This window comes from Anolis sagrei, chromosome 6 (assembly GCF_037176765.1).
Source record: "Anolis sagrei isolate rAnoSag1 chromosome 6, rAnoSag1.mat, whole genome shotgun sequence".
NCBI classification, from domain to species: Eukaryota; Metazoa; Chordata; class Lepidosauria; order Squamata; family Dactyloidae; genus Anolis; species Anolis sagrei.
Genome location: NC_090026.1, coordinates 122,474,524 through 122,492,915, shown reverse-complemented (window position 1 = coordinate 122,492,915; position 18,392 = coordinate 122,474,524). Strand labels below are relative to the sequence as shown.

General features: G+C 47.1%; 1 protein-coding gene across 2 annotated transcripts in view; it reads right to left on the bottom strand.

Annotated features, from left to right (window-relative positions):
- XYLB (xylulokinase) overlaps positions 1–5,487 on the bottom strand; it is a 124,763-nt gene extending 119,276 nt beyond the window's left edge. For both annotated transcript variants that reach the window (XR_010910205.1, XM_060782619.2), the window contains exon 1: positions 5,283–5,487. Coding sequence is in view for 1 of the 2 variants with exons in the window: in XM_060782619.2 (XP_060638602.2) it covers positions 5,283–5,330 (48 nt within the window). In the remaining variant the exon portion in view is untranslated. The remainder of the gene's footprint in view (positions 1–5,282) is intronic.
- Between the last annotated feature and the right edge of the window lie 12,905 nt (positions 5,488–18,392).

Genomic DNA, 18,392 nt, shown 5'->3' with positions numbered 1-18,392 from the left:
CCTGCGTGTGAACCTGAACCTGATTCTCTGATTCCTGAACCTGATTCTCTGATTCCTGAACCTGAACCTGATTCTCTGATTGTTTGTCCTGATGTTACTGAACATGTATTTTTCCCTGATGGTAATGAAAGTGTTGATACTGAGGTCAGTGGCTTGGAAAGTGAAACTACACATTCTGATGAGAATTCTGCAGAGCCAAGCGGTGATAGCTCTCCAGAGGAGTTAGCACCTGACTTCCTTAATGAGGATAGAAAAAGACAGATTTGGAAAAACAGGAGTGAATCGCAGAGTCTGCGAAGGTCAAGCAGATTAAGGGAAAGGGAAACACAGACTTCAAAGCCTGGAGGCGTATCACGAAACAATTTATTCAGTTTTAAGTGCCTCTCACCGGGTTGTCTCGTTAGATCAGGCATCGTTTAGACTGAGGCATTACCTTGGCAGATTTTCCGTTTCTCGTGGCCTACATCCCAAGAGGCTTCTAGTTCTCCAAGGACGGTTAGTGGTTTGCTAACAGTTTCCAGGTTTTTACAGTGTGGCTTTTGGAATTTTGATCAAGTTCATGGATATTCTTGACTGCTGAATTTTACTGTGGTTTTTTTACTTTGCATTTTCTTCTATTTTGTAACCATTTTTCATCAATAAAAAGGGATTGTTTTTCCCACAGCTTAGTGTGGTGGTTTGTTATCTAATGGTCTCGTTCCCTGCTCTGGATTGCAACAGTTGTCCATAGACACGTCCAAGGTCATGTGGCCAGCATGAACTGCATGGTGTGCTGTTACCTTCCCGCCGAAGCTGTACCTATTGATCTACTCACATTTGCATGTTTTCGAACTGCTAGGTTGGCAGAAGTTGGGGCTAACAGCAGGAGCTCACACCACTCTCCTGATTTGAACCGCTGACCTTTTGGTCAGCAATTTCAGCAGCTCAGTGGTTTAACCTGCTGCGCCACAAGGGGGCTCCTTGCATTAATTCTATATCATTATTATTATGCTTTCTTGCATTAATTCTATTGTTGTTGTTGTTGTTATACATTTCTCACCCATGCCTCCCTTCACTGTATATTTATCATTATTATTATTATTATTATTATTATTATTATTATTATGCTTTCTTCTTTCTTTCTTGCCTCCCTCCTTGCATTATTATTATTATTATTATTATTACTTTCTCTATCCTTGCCTCTCCTTGTGTAGGGTTACCATAAGTCAGAAAAGACTAAAAGGCACACAACAACACCAGAAAAATATTCCTATTATTTAGGAGAGCTTCCCAATTAGGAAGTTCTGGTGTTGGTCTTCCAACAGTAACTTAAAAGTTTACAATTCTAGAATTGTGTGACTTTGAAGCTCAAAACAAAATGAAACAAACAAATAAAAAACCCAAAACACTTCTTCTGTGTGTTCAAGTGGTATAAATATGAAAATTTAGATGTAATTTTTAAAAAACCGGTAACATAAAGAATGATCAATAGGTTTCAGTACATATCCCTGCACACATTTTTGCTAAGTTCTGGCATATTCCAACAAGATGTCAAGGGTTAACCTGTGAAATCCAGCTTGTAAATTTTTAACATAATGAAACTTTCCTCTAGGCCAGTACTGGGTAAAGTGCATATTAATGTGAGACATTTTCCAATGGACAGACAGAGATTTTGCTTTTGAAACAACCTGTACTTGCAATCGCACATTGCTTTTTCTCAAAATGAATCTATTTCAAAGAGTGGGGAATGCAGATGGCAATAATAATAATAATAATAATAGTAATAATACTTTATTTATATTCCACTCTATCTCCCCGAGGGGACTCAGAGCGGATTACAACATACACAGATAGGCAAACACTCAGTGTCTTTAATACAGTGAAATAACAATGACACACAAATTCACAGAACGAAAGTAAAGGCTTCCCATTTCATCTCTAGCTTCTGGAGGCAGTGCTCAACTCTGGCTCTAAGGGAGGTGCTCTTTTTCAATTTCCAAGCCGAGGAGCCTGTTGTCCATAGACACCTCCTGGTCGTGTTGCCGGCATGGCTACACAAGCGTCTTTATTGCCTTTCAGCTGATGCGGTACCTATTGATCTACTTACATTTACATGCTAGGTTGGCAGGAGCTTGAGCTAACAATAATAATAATAATAATAATAATAATAATGTGGTTTTGTGTCAGTATAATAATAATAATAATAATAATAATAATACAAGGAGGGAGGTGAGAGAGAAGAAAGCATGATGATGATGATGATGATGATGATGATAGTAATAATAAATATAATATAATAATGTTAATAAATATATAGTGTAGAATTATGGCAAGGAGGGACACAAGGATGAGGAAGGCATAATAATAATAATAATAATAATAATACTGTGTTGTTGTGTCAGTATAATAATAATAATAATTAATACAAGGAGGGAAGTGAGAGAGAAGAAAGCATGATGATGATGATAGTAATAATAAATATGCCAAAAAATGAATAAAAGGTGGGGAGAAAGAGAGAAGAAAGCATAATAATAATAATAATATAGAATTAATGCAAGGAAAGGCAAGGGTGTGAAAACCATAATTATAATTATAGAATTAATGCATGGAGGGAGGCAAGAGAGAAGAAAGCATAATAATAATGGGTTGTTGTAGGTTTTTTGGGCTATACGGCCATGGTCTAGAGGCATTCTGTTCTGATGTTTCGCCAGCATCTGTGGCAAGCATCCTCAGAGGTAGAGAGGTCTGTTGGAACTAGGAAAAGGGGTTTATGTGTCTGTGGAATGACCAGGGTGGGACAAAGGACTCTTATCTGCTGGAGCTAGGTGTGAATGTTTCAACTGACCACCATGATTAGCACATAATGGCCTGACAGTGCCTGGAGCAAACTTTTGTTGAGAGGTGATTAGATGCCCTTGTTTGTTTCCTCTCTGTTGTTGTGCTGTTGTAATTTTAGAGTTAATAATAATAATATCTGTGGAATGACCAGGGTGGGAGAAAGGACTTTTGTCAGCTGGAGCTAGGTGTGAATGTTTCAATTGACCACCATGATTAGCACATAATGGCCTGACAGTGCCTGGAGAAAACTTTTGTTGAGAGGTGATTAGATGCCCTTGTTTGTTTCCTCTCTGTTGTTGTACTGTTGTAATTTTAGAGTTAATAATAATATCTGTGGAATGACCAGTGTGGGACAAATGACTCTTGTCTGCTGGAGCTAGGTGTGAATGTTTCAACTGACCACCCTTGATTAGCATATCATGGCCTGACAGTGCTTGGAGCAAATTTTTGTTGAGAGGTGATTAGATGCCCTTGTTTGTTTCCTCTCTATTGTCCTGTTGTAATTTTAGAATTAATAATAATAATATCTGTGGAATGACCAGGGTGGGACAAAGGACTCTTGTCTACTGGAGCTCGGTGTGAATGTTTCAACTGGACCACCCTTGATTAGTATATCATGGCCTGACAGTGCCTGGAGCAAACTTTTGTTGAGAGGTGATTAGATGTCCTTGTTTGTTTCCTCTCTGTTGTTGTGCTGTTGTAATGTTAGAGTTAATAATAACAAGTGGGACAAAGGACTATTGTCTGTTGGAGCTAGGGGTGAATGTTTCAACTGACCACCTTGATTAGCATTTGATTGCCTGGCAGTGCCTGGAGCAAACTTTTGTTGAGAGGTGATTAGATGCCCTTGTTTGTTTCCTCTCTGTTGTTGTGCTGTTGTAATTTTAGATGCTAATCAAGGTGATCAGTTGAAACATTCACACCTAGCTCCAGCAGACAAGAGTCCTTTGTCTCATCCTGGTCATTCCACAGATATATAAACCCTTTTTCGTAGTTCCAACAGCCCTCACTACCTCTGAGGATGCTTGCCATAGACGCAGGCAAAACGTCAGGAGAGAATGCCTCTAGACCATGGCCATATAGCCCAAAAAAAACTACAACAACCCAGTGATTCCGGCCATGAAAGCCTTCGAGAATACACTTGAAACTGTCTTTCTGTCTCTCTATCTGCTTCTCTGCAAGCACATGCAAAGCTCAAGCCTGAAAAATGTAACAGTATGCAAAAGTCCCAGGCTCAGCTAGTTTTCCAGTCAGTTTATATATCTGTGGGATGACCAGGGTGGGACAAAGGACTCTTGTCTGCTGGAGCTAGGTGTGAATGTTTCAACTGACCACCTTGATTAGCATATAATGGCCTGACAGTGCCTGGAGCAAACCTTTGTTGAGAGGTGATTAGATGTCCTTGTTTGTTTCCTCTCTGTTGTTGTGCTGTTGTAATTTTAGAGTTAATAATAATATCTGTGGGATGACCAGGGTGGGACAAAGGACTCTTGTCTGCTGGAGCTAGTTGTGAATGTTTCAACTGACCACCTTGTTTAGCATATCATGGCCTGACAGTGCCTGGAGCAATCTTTTGTTGAGAGGTGATTAGATGTCCTTGTTTGTTTCCTCTCTGTTGTTGTGCTGTTGTAATTTTAGAGTTAATAATAACAAGTGGGACAAAGGACTCTTGTCTGGAGGAGCTAGGTGTGAATGTTTCAACTGATCACCCTTGATTAGCATATAATGACCTGGCAGTGCCTGTAGCAACCTTTTGTTGAGAGGTAATTAGATGTCCTTGTTTGTTTCCTCTCTGGTTTTGTGCTGTTGTAATGTTAGAGTTAATAATAATAATATCTGTGGAATGACCACGGTGGGACAAAGGACTCTTGTCTGCTGGAGCTAGGTGTGAATGTTTCAACTGACCACCCTTGATTAGCATTTGATGGCCTGGCAGTGCCTGGAGCAAACTTTTGTTGAGAGGTGATTAGATGTCCTTGTTTGTTTCCTCTCTGTTGTTGTGCTGTTGCAATTTTAGAGTTAATAACAACAACAACAACAACAACAACAACAACAACAACAACAACAAAAATACAGTGTAGAATTATGACAAGGGTGAGGAATGTATAAGAATAAGAATAGAAGGCAATTATCCCAAGCACACTATCACTCTACTTTTTCATAGCTCTATATTCCATCCTAACTACCGCCTCAACATTCCGAGGAACTCCGAGGAGGCCAAAGCGCTCTCTGACTGAGAATAACTGCCCTCTCTCTGAACTACATTTCCCAGGATGCCTCTGCAATTGAATGAAAATATAGAGCTATGAAAGTTAAGAGTGATAAGACTCGGACGCTTGGTAAAGCGCGGCCTTTGCCTACAGTTAGTTAGATAAATACATAACTTTATTTATATTCCGCCCTGTCTCCCCGAGGGGACTCAGGGCGGATTCAAGCCCGACCTGTCTGCCGCCTTCCCTTCGTACCTTCTGCGTGCTGAAATCCCAGCCTAAGTAGCAGGTCTCTGTCGCCATGGAGACGGTTGCGGCCTAGGCTGCTTCCTCTAGCCTCGAGCGTTTCCAAAAGATGAGACACACAGAGAGGGAGGGAGACCGAGTTAACGTTTGAACTCGCGCTCGCTGGGCCCGCCTCCCAAGCCGCGCGTCTTCTCTAGAGCAGGCCTGGGCCAGCTTGGGCCCTCCAGGGGTTTTGGACTCCAACTCCCACAATTCCTAACAGCCTAACGGCTGTTAGGAATTGTGGGAGTTGTAGTCCACAACCCCTGGAGGGCCCAAGCTGGCCCAGGCCTGCTCTATAACTATGGACTTGACAACAGCACAGAAGTATGAGCCATTAGGTCACCAATTCAGCTAAAATCAAGCAATGTAATGCCAGAAATACGAGGGTTGAATGAAAAGTAGTGCCTCCACCTTCGTTACTTGGGTTTGGATGGGAATCCAAAGGATGTTTTTTTACTGCAGATATTTGAAACTTCCCGCTAACTATATGAGTGTGTAATCTACAACATCAACAAATAAATTCATCTCATACTCAATTCATCTCATGGCTCTCAACAAATGAAAGAATGGCAAAGCAGCTGGCCTGGATGATCTACGGATGGAACAAATCAAGAACTTTGGTCCAAAAGCAAGGCGCTGGCTGCTGGAGCTGATGAACAACTGCACTACATCCTGTCAGATCCCCAAAATCTGGAGGAAAGCAAGAGTCATCGCCATCTTGAAGCCAGGCAAAGACCGTAATGACCCAAAAAGCTACAGACCAATCTCCCTGTTGTGCCACCTCTACAAAGTTCTGGAGAGACTTATTTTGCATAGAATTATGGAAAATATAGACCCCTGTCTGATCCCACAGCAAGCTGGCTTCAGAAAAGGCAAAAGCTGCACATCGCAAGTGCTGAACCTGACTCAGCACGTAGAAGATGGCTTTGAAAGGCAGCAGATCACAGGAGCTGTCTTCATAGACCTGTCAGCAGCCTATGATACTGTCAACCACCGCCTCCTCCTGAGAAAAATGTATAATATCACAAAGGACTACCACCTCACCCGCCTCATAGGAAACCTGCTACAAAACAGGAGCTTTTTTGTTGAGTTCCAGGGCCAGAGAAGCAGATGGCGGAAACAGAAGAACGGCTTGCCTCAGGGGAGCGTGCTCGCTCCATCCATGTTCAACATCTACACAAATGACCAGCCACTGCCAGAAGGGACAGAGAGCTTCATCTATGATGATCGTGCCATCGCCGCTCAAGCAGGGAGCCTTGAGATGGTTGAACAGAAGCTCTCCGAAGCTCTAGGTGCTCTTACTGCCTATTACAGGGAAAACCAACTGATCCCTAATCCATCTAAAACACAGACATGCGCCTTTCACCTTAAGAACAGACAAGCATCCCGAGCTCTGAAGATCACCTGGGAAGGAATCCCACTGGAGCATTGCAGCGCACCCAAATACCTGGGAGTCACCCTGGACCGTGCTCTTACCTACAAGAAGCACTGCCTGAACATCAAGCAAAAAGTGGGTGCCAGAAACAATATACGAAAGTTGACTGGCACAACCTGGGGATCACAACCAGATACAGTGAAGGCATCTGCCCTTGCGCTGTGCTACTCTGCTGCTGAGTACGCATGCCCAGTGTGGAACACATCTCACCACACTAAAACAGTGGATGTGGCTCTTAATGAGACATGCTAAAACAGTGGATGTGGCTCTTAATGAGACATGCTGCATTATCACGGGGTGTCTGCGCCCTACACCACTGGAAAAATTACACTGCTTAGCCGGTATTGCACCACCTGACATCTGCCGGGGAGTACCAGCCAACAGTGAAAGGACCAAGGCAGAGACATCTCCAGCTCATCCCTGTTTGGATATCAGCCAGCACGTCAACGACTTAAATCTAGAAATAGTTTTCTAAGATCTACAGAGACACTCGCTGGAACACCTCAGCAAGCAAGAGTCCAAAAGTAGCAGGCTCAAACCAAGAACCTCAACCAATGAGAGACTCCCTCCTGGGCACACAGAGGACTGGGCGACTTGGAAGGCGCTGAACAGACTGCGTTCTGGCACCATGAGATGCAGAGCCAAACTTCAGAAATGGGGCTACAAAGTGGAATCCACAACATGCGAGTGTGGAGAAGAGCAAACCACTGACCACCTGCTGCAATGCACCCTGAGCCCTGCCACATGCACCATGGAGGACCTTCTTGCGGCAACCCCTGAGGCACTCCAAGTGGCCAGATACTGGTCAAAGGACATTTAATCAACTACCAAGCTTGCAAAATCTGTGTGTTTTTTCCCCTTTTTTTCTTTTTTCTTTTTAATCTCTGTGTTTGTTTTGCTCTGTTAGAATTGTAATACAATGGTTGCTGATGACACGATAAATAAATAAATAGTACGAGAGGTATTTTTTAAGTAAGGTCCGTTGGAACATAAGTACACAACGAAAGTTTATTTCAAAAAAGTAAATTTATTTTCACAAAGTACATACTTCACTCTATTTTTCGACATAGTTGCCAAGTTTGTTCAAACACTTATCATACCTCTGAACCAATTTTAAAATACCCCTTCATAAAAACTTACCTCCTGCTCCAATAACCAAATCGTCTGTAATCAAAGAAGGGCGACTGGAGCAGTCCTCATCATGGACGTTGTCACGGCATCTTTAAATTGTCGTACCCACTTACGCACTTTGCTTTCACTCATAACAGTATCACCGTACACTTCACAAATCTGTCGATGAATTTCTGCAGCAGGCAGGTTCCTTGCTGACAAAAACCGTATCACTGAGCAAACCTCACATGCGGAGGCTGAGTTGATAGTCTTAAACATTTTTAAAGCACAGAACAGAACCGTACAGGTTAGCTACAGAGCGGAAACTGAGCACAGTTGTTCCCGAGGCATGCCAGTACACGACGCCCGTGCTCATTGCGGTATGCGCACGAACTACTAGTGTCTACAACAAAATGGACCTTACTTTAAAAAATACACCTCGTATAACAACCCAACCCGCTGTGCCACCAGATTATAATGATCAGCAGTCAGCAGCTTACCAAATTATAACGAGGCACACATAAGGGAATTTCATATATACCCATCCCACCCACCAGAGTCCAAAAGAATACGTTCATAAGCATGAAATCATACCATCCCTTAATCTTGAGGAGGGAGTCCATAGGGCTTGGGGAAAAGTTCTATAAAGTTTTCAAAAGTCCTTGAAAGTTTGGGAAAGTTGTTCAACGTTGTAAAATCCAGAAAAGGCAAGTGGGAAAAGACCCCCAGTGGCGCAGTGGGTTAAACCCCTGTGCCGGCAGGACTGAAGACTGACAGGTCACAGGTTCAAATCCAGGGAGAAGCGGATGAGCTCCCTCTATCAGCTCCAGCTCCTCATGCGGGGACATGAGAGAAGCCTCCCCCAAGGATAATAAACACAACAAATCATCCAGGCGTCCCCTAGGCAACGTCCTTGCAGACGGCCAATTCTCTCACACCAGAAGCGACTTGCAGTTTCTCAAGTCATTCCTGACACGACAAAAAAAAGTGTCCACAGAGTCCTTTGGCCATCCACCAACGCTGAAGATTGAGATCCAAGGAGAGAACTACAGATCCCTCCACGCCAAGGACCAAGGCAACCCGCCGACACCAAGGACCAAGGCGACCCACTGGCAGGGATCCCATGGGTTGACCGCGACAGTTTTCCAGGATCAGCAGGCTCCTTGGACATCCACAAAATGGTGGCAGCGAGGCAATGTCTTTGGAAAAACAGCTGGACTCCAGGTTGGGTTTCAGAAGTTAGAAAAGGGTTATTCGTGGGGCGGAAGCAGCAGCAGAGGGGAACCGAGATAGCCATTATTCTTAGAATTCTCCCAGGAGAAGAATGACACCATATTTTAAGCAATCCGTTGACTCGCTGATACAGGGGCCCGAGGGGTTTCCGTATCCACGGTTTAAGGGAACGCAGTTTCGGCCTCCCAGGAATGCGAAAATAGCCATCTGTAGCCCAGGAGAAGAAAGGTTTATTGAGAGAGAAGTTTTGAGGCAGTAAAGGACACAAAGTAACACTATGGAGAGGGAAAGGTTACAATTAATTGATACTTTTTATTGGGGGGATTAGTTACAATGTTATGAAGGGGGAAATGCAAAGAAATGAGTAGGCTTCTGAGTTGCAGCTGCTGCTGTGCCCATGTTCATGTGGTTGGCCCAAGCGGGGCAATGGAGAACTGAGGAACTACCTGCTGCGGGTCAGATCAACTTAAAGGCAGGGAGTTCCGTGTTCGGCCTCATCAGGACCTCAAAATCGAACTGTAAAGGCTCTGGCATAAACCAGTACAGGTGGTCCCAGTGGTCATCGGCACACTAGATGCCATGCCAAAAGATCCCAGCCGGCATTTGAAAACAATAAACACTGACAAAATCACGATCTGTCAACTGCAAAAGGCCACCTGACTTGGATCTGCGCGCATCTTTCAAAATACATCACACAGTCCTAAATGCTTGGGATGTGTTCGACTTGTGATTTTGTGATATGAAATCCAGCATATATATCTCATTTGCTGTGTCATACTGTTTTTGGTACGGAATAATAATAATAATAATAATAATAATAATAATAATAATGTGTATCTACACTTTAGAATTAATGCAGTTTAACACCACTTTGGCTGAATCTACGCCAGGGGTCCTCAAACTAAGGCCCAAGGGCCGGATGCGGCTCTCCAAGGTCATTTACCCGGCCCTCGCTCAGGGTCAACCTATTATTATTATTATTATTAACTTTATTTGTACCCCGCTAGCATCTCCCGGAGGACTCGATGCGGCTTACACAGGCCGAAGCCTCAACACAATACAGTAGAAAGTATAACATCACAACAACAAGGCAAATCAAACAATAAGCAAAATAACATAACACCACAATACTAAGCAAGTCAAGCAATAAACAGAATAACAACAAAGACAGTACATCAGGACATTATTAAAAAACTGGTTCGGCCGGCGCACTGGGGTACAGGGTTAAAAGTGCTGAATGGCAGGAGGCACGTAGGGTTAAAAGTGCGATGTGCAGTGACCATTTGTTATGCTAAGGTGCTACTAGGGCTTGGGTGGGGATTCCTAGTCTGGGAAGGCACAACGGAACAGCCAAGTTTTTAGGTTCCTTCTGAAGACGGCTAGAGTGGGGGCTTGTCTGAGCTCTTTTGGGAGGGCGTTCCAAAGTCGGGGGGCCGCCACAGAGAAGGCCCTGTCACGTGTCCCCACCAAGCGCGCTTGCGACGTGGGTGGGATCACGAGCAGGGCCTCCCCAGATGACCGGAGCGAGCGTGTGGGTTCGTAGATAGTGATGCGGTCACGCAGGTAGGGTGGTCCCAAACCGTTCAGGGCTTTGTAGGTGAGCACCTGCACCTTGAATTGGGCTCGGAAAATAAATGGCAGCCAGTGGAGCTCCTTGAACAAGAGGGTTGACCTCTCTTGATAATGAGCTCCAGTTAGCATCCTGGCTGCTGCCCGCTGGACCAATTGTAGTTTCCGAGCCGTCTTCAAGGGCAGCCCCACGTAGAGCGCATTGCAGTAATCCATTCTAGAGGTGACCAAGGCGTGGACCACCCCGGCCAGATCCGCCTTCACGAGGTACGGTCGCAGCTGGCGCACAAGTCTCAGTTGTGCAAAGGCCCTCCCGGATACCGCCGACACCTGGGCCTCAAGTGTAAGCGAAGAATCCAGGAGGACACCCAAACTGCGGACCTGTGGCTTCAGGGGGAGTGTAACCCCGTCCAACACAGGTGACCACCCTATACCCCGATCTGGTTTGCGATCGACCAGGAGGACCTCTGTCTTATCGGGATTGATCTTCAGCTTGTTCTTCCTCATCCAGATCGACACAGCGGCCAGGCACTCGTCTAGGACCCGAGAAGCCTCCTTGGAGTTAGGTGGAAAAGAGTAGTAGAGTTGTGTGTCATCCGCGTAGAGATGGCACCCAACTCCAAAACTCCGGATGACCTCTCCCAGCGGTTTCATGTAGATGTTAAAAAGCATGGGCGACAGAATAGAGCCTTGCGGGACCCCACAGGTCAAAGGCCAGGGGTCAGAGCAGGCGTCTCCCAGCTTCACCATCTGAGTTCGTCCCTCCAGGAAGGACTGGAGCCACGACAGAACCGTGCCCCCAAGGCCCATCCCGGAGAGACGACCCAGAAGGATACCATGATCGATGGTATCGAAAGCCGCTGAGATGTCCAAGAGAACCAGCAGGGTCACACTCCCCCTGTCCAGCTCTCTGCGGAGGTCATCCACCAAGGCGACCAAGGCTGTCTCGGTGCCATGACCAGGCCTGAAACCAGACTGTGACTGATCTAGGTAGTTGGTATCGTCCAGGAAACCCTGAAGCTGAGAGGCGACCACCCTCTCCAGCACCTTACCCAAAAAGGGGAGGTTGGAGATCGGCCTGTAGTTATTCAGCACCGTGGAGTCAAGGGAAGCTTTTTTGATAAGTGGACGGACCACGGCCTGCTTCAAATTGGATGGAAAAATGCCTTGCTCCAGCGATGCGTTGACAATCGGTACAAACCAATCAAGCAACCCCCCTCTGGCTGATTTAATGAGCCAAGATGGGCATGGGTCTAGAGATGAGGTGGTCGCTCTCACAGCCCCAAGAATCTCCTCCACTGTTTCAGGGAGAACAAGCCTAAAAGAATCCCATAAAACTGGACAAGCAGGTGCCTCCGTCACCTCTTCTGGCACTGCGATGGAATTGGAGTCGAGCTCGAGGCGTATCTGGGCGACTTTATCTGCAAAATGGTGTGCGAAATCGCGACACCGAGCTGCGGGGTCGTCAGGGACCTCCTCCACCGCAGGTGGGTGGAGGAGTTCTCCCACGACCCGAAACAGCTCCGATGATCTATTTGCTGCAGATGCTATACGAGCGGTCGTGAATGACTTCCTGGCCACCCGTATGGCCACGGAGTATGCCTTAAGAGAGGCTCTAGCCCGTGTTCGATCAGATACAACTCGAGATTTCCTCCATTTGCGCTCTAGCCCCCTTCTCGTATGCTTCATCACAGCCAGCTCCTCGGTGAACCAAGGAGATGGCCTGTCACGACGCAACGAGATGGGGCGTTCGGGTGCGATCGTATCTAACGCCCTGGCCATCTCCCCGTTATAGAGAGTTACCAAGGCGTCGATAGAATCGCCAGGCTCCAAGGCAGGAAGAACCCTAAGATTCCTCAGGAATCCGTCCGGATCCATCAGTCTCCTAGGGCGGACCATCTTAATTTGTCCTCCACCCCTGCGGAGGTTTAGGGTCGCAGTAAGTCTAAATGTGATCAGATGATGGTCAGACCATGACACTGGAAGGATGTTTTGATCTTCCACTCTGATCAATTCATCGTCCGCCACAAAGACAAGGTCGAGAGTGTGCCCAGCTTGATGCGTGGGGCCGGATATTATCTGTGACAGTCCTATGGCCGTCATGGTGGCCATAAAGTCCTGAGCTGCGCCAGATAAAGTGGTCTCGGCGTGGATGTTAAAGTCTCCCAGCACCACCAGGCGCTGGGAGACCAAGGCCGAATTAGAGACCACTTCCGCTAACTCAGACAGGGAAGCTGCCGGATCTCGGGGTGGGCGATACACCAGCAGGAACCCCACACTGTCACGGCTCCCCACCTTCAAGTGGACGCACTCAAACCCAGAAGCTTGCGGGACAACGCATCTGGTCACGGCGATGGATTGCCGGAAGACCACTGCGACCCCTCCTCCCCGCCCCCCTTGTCTGGCCTGTTGATGCACTCCAAAACCTGGAGGACACAGCTGGGAAAGGTTTACACCCCCCACCTCGTCCAACCAGGTCTCGGTAATGCATGCCAGATCCGCCCTCTCATCCAGGATCAAGTCCTGGATGGCCGCGGTCTTACCATTAACGGATCTGGCATTAATCAACAGGACCTTAAGACCAAGGGGGCTGCCAAGGAGCCTACCACTACCCACCTTTTCCAGGGTCGCAAAGACTCTGTTGCGCTTCTCCCTGGTATGTTTGTGATCCGCAAATCTCCTTCCCCACACGACTCGGATAGCACCCCCCTTCTCTGGAACCTTCCCCCCCCCCGCCCGACCAGAATCTAGTCAGCTCTCCGGGGAGGAAGTTGGGCTGGGAAATAATCTCCCTTGGGCATTTGGTATGGATGACTCTGATGTTGAGGTGGACAGAGAGGTATCAAGGGAGCTAAGTGGGCTGAATAAAGGGAGTGTTCTCGAGCGGAGATGTGTGACTGGCTGAGTGGAGGCGACTGGGGCAGATGGGGTCTCAAAATTATACGAACCAGGAGGGGGGGCCGTAACTGGTGAGCTGGTTGTGGAGTTCGCCCGGGGGCCAGGTGGAGTATGGTGGGACAAAGCCCCAGGATCGAACAGAGCCCCAGGATCGAACAAGGGGCGAATGTGAGGATCTACGACTACCCTCCTAATAGTGATGCCCCATTTCTTTAGGCCAGGTTGTTTAGCCATTAGCTCACCAAGCCAAGTGCTGTCTTCTGATGAAATTTGAAGACGGGTGGAGTGGTCAGAGGATTGATAATCCCTCCACAACCACACTATGGCTTTTAGTCTTATATCCTGTGGTCTTTTACCTAGGATTTGGGCCAGGGAATTGCAGACTGCCCTCCTGGAGGTCCATCTGCCTCTGTTTATCATTAGATCGGCAATGTCCACTACAAAACTGTCCGTGGAAAGATGTTGATTCCAATCATAAAGTGCAGTGGGCTGATCCATGTGGCCAGATGTTGTGTTATTGGCCGTTCTCTGAGTAGCCAACCCAAACCGCTGCCACTCCCAGATGTTTCCATTCCTATGTACGCCCGGAAGTTCTCCTTTTCCCTCAGATGTCTCATCTATAGTCCCTCCCTCCCTCCCTCCTTCCGCCTTAAGTTCCGAATGCTCTAAAGTGCTTTCCTCCCCATTCCGGCACAAGTCCTTAGCTAAGTCTGCACAGAGAGAGTCTTCAGTCTTTGGAGGGTTAGATTGCACAGTGATTCCTGAGAAGGAGGCAAAGCCTCTAAGGAGATGGTCCATTTTCTCGTTCAAAAACCTGAGCTGGAACAACACATGGTTGAACGAGTCCCTCAGGAGGTCGTAAAAGTGCAAAATGTCATTTCTCGGATAAGGGTCCGCTGTAGCCATTCCTATGTCAAAAAATTCACTCTCTCACCACTAGCACCAGACACTCTTATCACTACTCGCTCACTCCTACTTACAACACAATCAGTCAATCCACAAACATTCCACAACTCCCATACTCTTCACATCCTCCCACATTTCTCTCAGCACACTAAAACCAAACTTATACACTCTCTCACACACACCGCTATCATCCACACCTTCCTATAATTCGCTACTATCACGGACAACTCATACGCTCTCCTAGGGCTTCTTCACTCACACCATCTCATGCAATCCTGTCCTCTCCTATCAATACTCCTAATTACTCCTCACACCTCCTGTTATTATCAGCAATTAAAAGCATATAACATATAGCTAACTAAATAAAAATAGTACATATAACATTCAGCTAACTATAACTATAATTTAGTAACTAAAATAGCAACTAAGCAAAGGGAAAGTAGGAGAAATAAAATAAAAGACAGATGAGAGAAAGAGTCAGATGGCGGCGGCAAAATCCTGCTTTCAGGCAGCCTGAGAAGTTTGCAGCTCCTTTCCGATGCAGGGTCTGATGAACGGCTTCCTGGGCTTCACCCTCCCGGATGGCAAGGGAGGGGGACGGCAGCAACACCAACGCGGCCTGGCACTTCTCCACCGCCCCTCTTGGTGGTCTGAGGGGCCCGGCAGCAGCTCCAGCGCGGCTTGGGGCTTCTCCGCGGCCCCTCCCGATGGAGTGAGGGGCCGGGCAGCCGCGGGTCGCTGAACTTCTTCCCTCCCGGATGGAGGGGAGGGGGCGGCAGCAGCTCCGGCGCGGCTTGGGGCTTCTCCGCGGCCCCTCCCGATGGAGTGAGGGGCCGGGCAGCCGCGGGTCGCTGAACTTCTTCCCTCCCGGATGGAGGGGAGGGGGCGGCAGCAGCTCCGGCGCGGCTTGAGGCTTCTCCGCGGCCCCTCCCGATGGACTGAGGGGCCGGGCAGCCGCGGATCGCCGGTCTTCCTCCCACCCGGATGGGGGGAGGGGGCGGCAGCTGCTCCGGAGCGGCTTGGGGCTTCTCCGCGGTCCCTCCTGATGGACTGAGGGGCCGGGTAGTCTGCGGTTCGCCGGTCTCCTTCCCTCCCAGATGGATGGGAGGGGGCAACAGCAGCTCTGGGCAGCTTGGCGTTTCTCCGGCCCCTGCAGGTGGTTTACGAGGCCGGATGGGCCGCGGCTTTTCTTTGCCCTCTCCCGGATGGCAATGGAGGGCGGCGCGGCCTAGTGCTCTTCCACAGGCCTTCCCGGTGGTCGGAGGCCTACTCCGCTAAACGGTGCCCACAGCAGAAATGGTAGGTTGGTCCGATGCCCTGCACAATCAGGGAGCTTTCTCATCAGAAATTGCAGCAGGAAAGAGGCTGGAGGCTGAGGATTCCAGCTGATTATGATTTGGACCCGCAGATGTTACTCGGGTCGTTATTGCTTCGTCGCCATCTTGGAAAAAAAAAACCTAAGTCTGAAATGACTTGAAAGCAAACAGCAACAACAACAATCCTATCCCATCAAACAAAAGCAGGCCCACAATTCCCATTGTAATACTAATAAGTTTATATTTGTTAAAATTGTTCTTCATTTTAATTATTTTATTGCATTTAAGTGTTTTTAGCACTACAAATAAGATATGCGCAGTGTGCATAGGAATTTATTCATGTTTTTTTTTCAAATTATAATCCGGCCCTCCAACAGTTTGAGGGAGTGTGACCTGGCCCTCTGTTTAAAAAGTTTGTGGACCCCTGATCTATGCTGTTTTATATCCCAGGATCTGGTCTGAGATTATATGCTTTGAACTGAATTATACGACAGCATGGACTCAGATAACTCAGTTCAAAGCAGATATTGTGGGTTATATGGCTGTGTGCCAGGGCCCTTTGTCTACACTGCCAGATAATCTGGGATAAGAAGATAATCTGGGATCAGATCCTAGGATATTGGACAACGTAGAACCAGCCTTTAACTGCTGCAACTAACTGCTATGGAATCATGGTAGTAGTGGGTTTAAAGGGCCTTTATCCTGAAGAATGATGGTACCTCAACAAACTACAAATCTCAGGATTTCCATTGCATGGTGGCTAGGGGTAATTAAAGTGGCCTCAAATTGAATTAATGCATCCCTTCAGTGAGGTCACATAGGCCTCTTCTTGATATCGAGCTCTTTTGGGGGGCCCTCCCAGAGAGGAGGGTCCCAGAAGACCGCTAAGGGGGTCTTTGACCTCGGTGAGCAGCCAGCGAAAGCCAATCCAAAGCGCGAAATATTGAGAATTAATCTCACCAGAGGCTGAAGAGGTATCCAGTGACCGAAGCGTTTATTTCTGCGATTCAGCTGAAAAGGATGCGTTACAGGGATAATTCCACCATAAGCATAACATCACAGTGATTCTTAGGCATATTTATACAGGCAAAACAAAGAAAACCCAGTTTGAAAATCCCGCCCGCCTTCTGTCAGTTCTCTCGGTCCTGATTGGCCAGCCCCGGAACAGCTGGGAGGAGGCTTGGCCGCACGTCCCGCCTCTCCTCCAATCGCCGGGCGCTGCTGCCTCCAGGGGGCCAATCGGAGCTCCCCTAGCACCTCCGAAGATGGTCCAATCAGCGGCCAGGAGGCGGGACATATTTTGACAGCTCAGAGGGGCGGAACGCCCGGGAGGCGTCCGCCAGCTGATCTGCGAGCTTTTGTTCTTAGCGGCGGGGTGGCAGACAGGAGAGACAAAGGGCTTCCTGATTTCTTGATTGAGGATGTGTAGAGATATGAAAAGGGGCTGTTGATGGCATTTGGATCTCAAAACTCTGTAAACAAGGGGACCCTGAGCACAAAGGAGCTGCACAAATACCATGGGTTGAGTCAGTCAATTCTTTTTTTCCGGGTTTCGGTTGACTTATCTCTCAGCCCATTGTCTGAACTCTGAAAATGAGCCTCGAGATAGGATCAACCCCGGCCCATGCAAATGTAAATATGAATGGATTTATTCTGAGGAAATTGGTTTTCCTTCAACAGTAACCTCAGGTCACATTCCTTTTCTGGGGCAAAGTTCAGAGGGAAAAAGGCAGGGAAGAGGGCAAGGGTACATTTCATAGACTTCATGCTTCATATCCTTTATACATTCCATAAATGAATCCCCTATCCCCAACCCAGCAAAGTTTATTAAAGACAACAATAATAAATGTATTTCATCCTTGTTGGAATCATAGTCTCCTTGGTGAAAGCGCATGTAGGCTGAGGCTTCTTGTTCCTCCAAGCTAGCCTGGTCTGAGGTTTGTGTCCAAAAGTGTGGCAGGGAAACAGTCCAAGATGTGGAGCAGAGAGTCAATAGGAGAGGGCAAGCAAGAGAGTTCAAAGGGGCTTCCGGGTTGCGATCTGTGAAGCAATGTCCTTTTGGGAAACTACATTTTCTTGATCAGGGGCCAGGGTCCAGTGCACAAGCCAGAGAATTCACAGAGAGGAAACAGGAACCCAGTTTATGTGTGCTGGGTCAGGAAGCAACAGAATCCATTGTCCGGCCATTGGCGAACTACAAATACTGGGGGGGGGGGGGGGGGGGGAGATGCTCCGCATCATTCTCCAGTGCCATATAAAATCCAGATTATCTGTTTTAAACTGGATTATACGGCAGTGTAGATTTATATAATCCAGTTCAAAGCAGATAATGTGGATTAACTGCCTTGATAATGACAGTGTAGATGGGGCCTGACTTGAAGACACGAAGGCTGGATCTACACTGCCATTTAAACCGGATTACCAAAGCAGACAATCCAGATTATTTTCTTTGAACTAGACTATATGAGTCTGGACTATCATATAATCCAGTTCAAAGCAGATAATCTGGCACTGTAGAAGGGGCCAGAAAGAACACCTGGAGTGCTGCATGATCCCTACTTTTATATTAATGTCTAGAAAAATAATTAAAAAGGAATTTGCTTTAAAAAA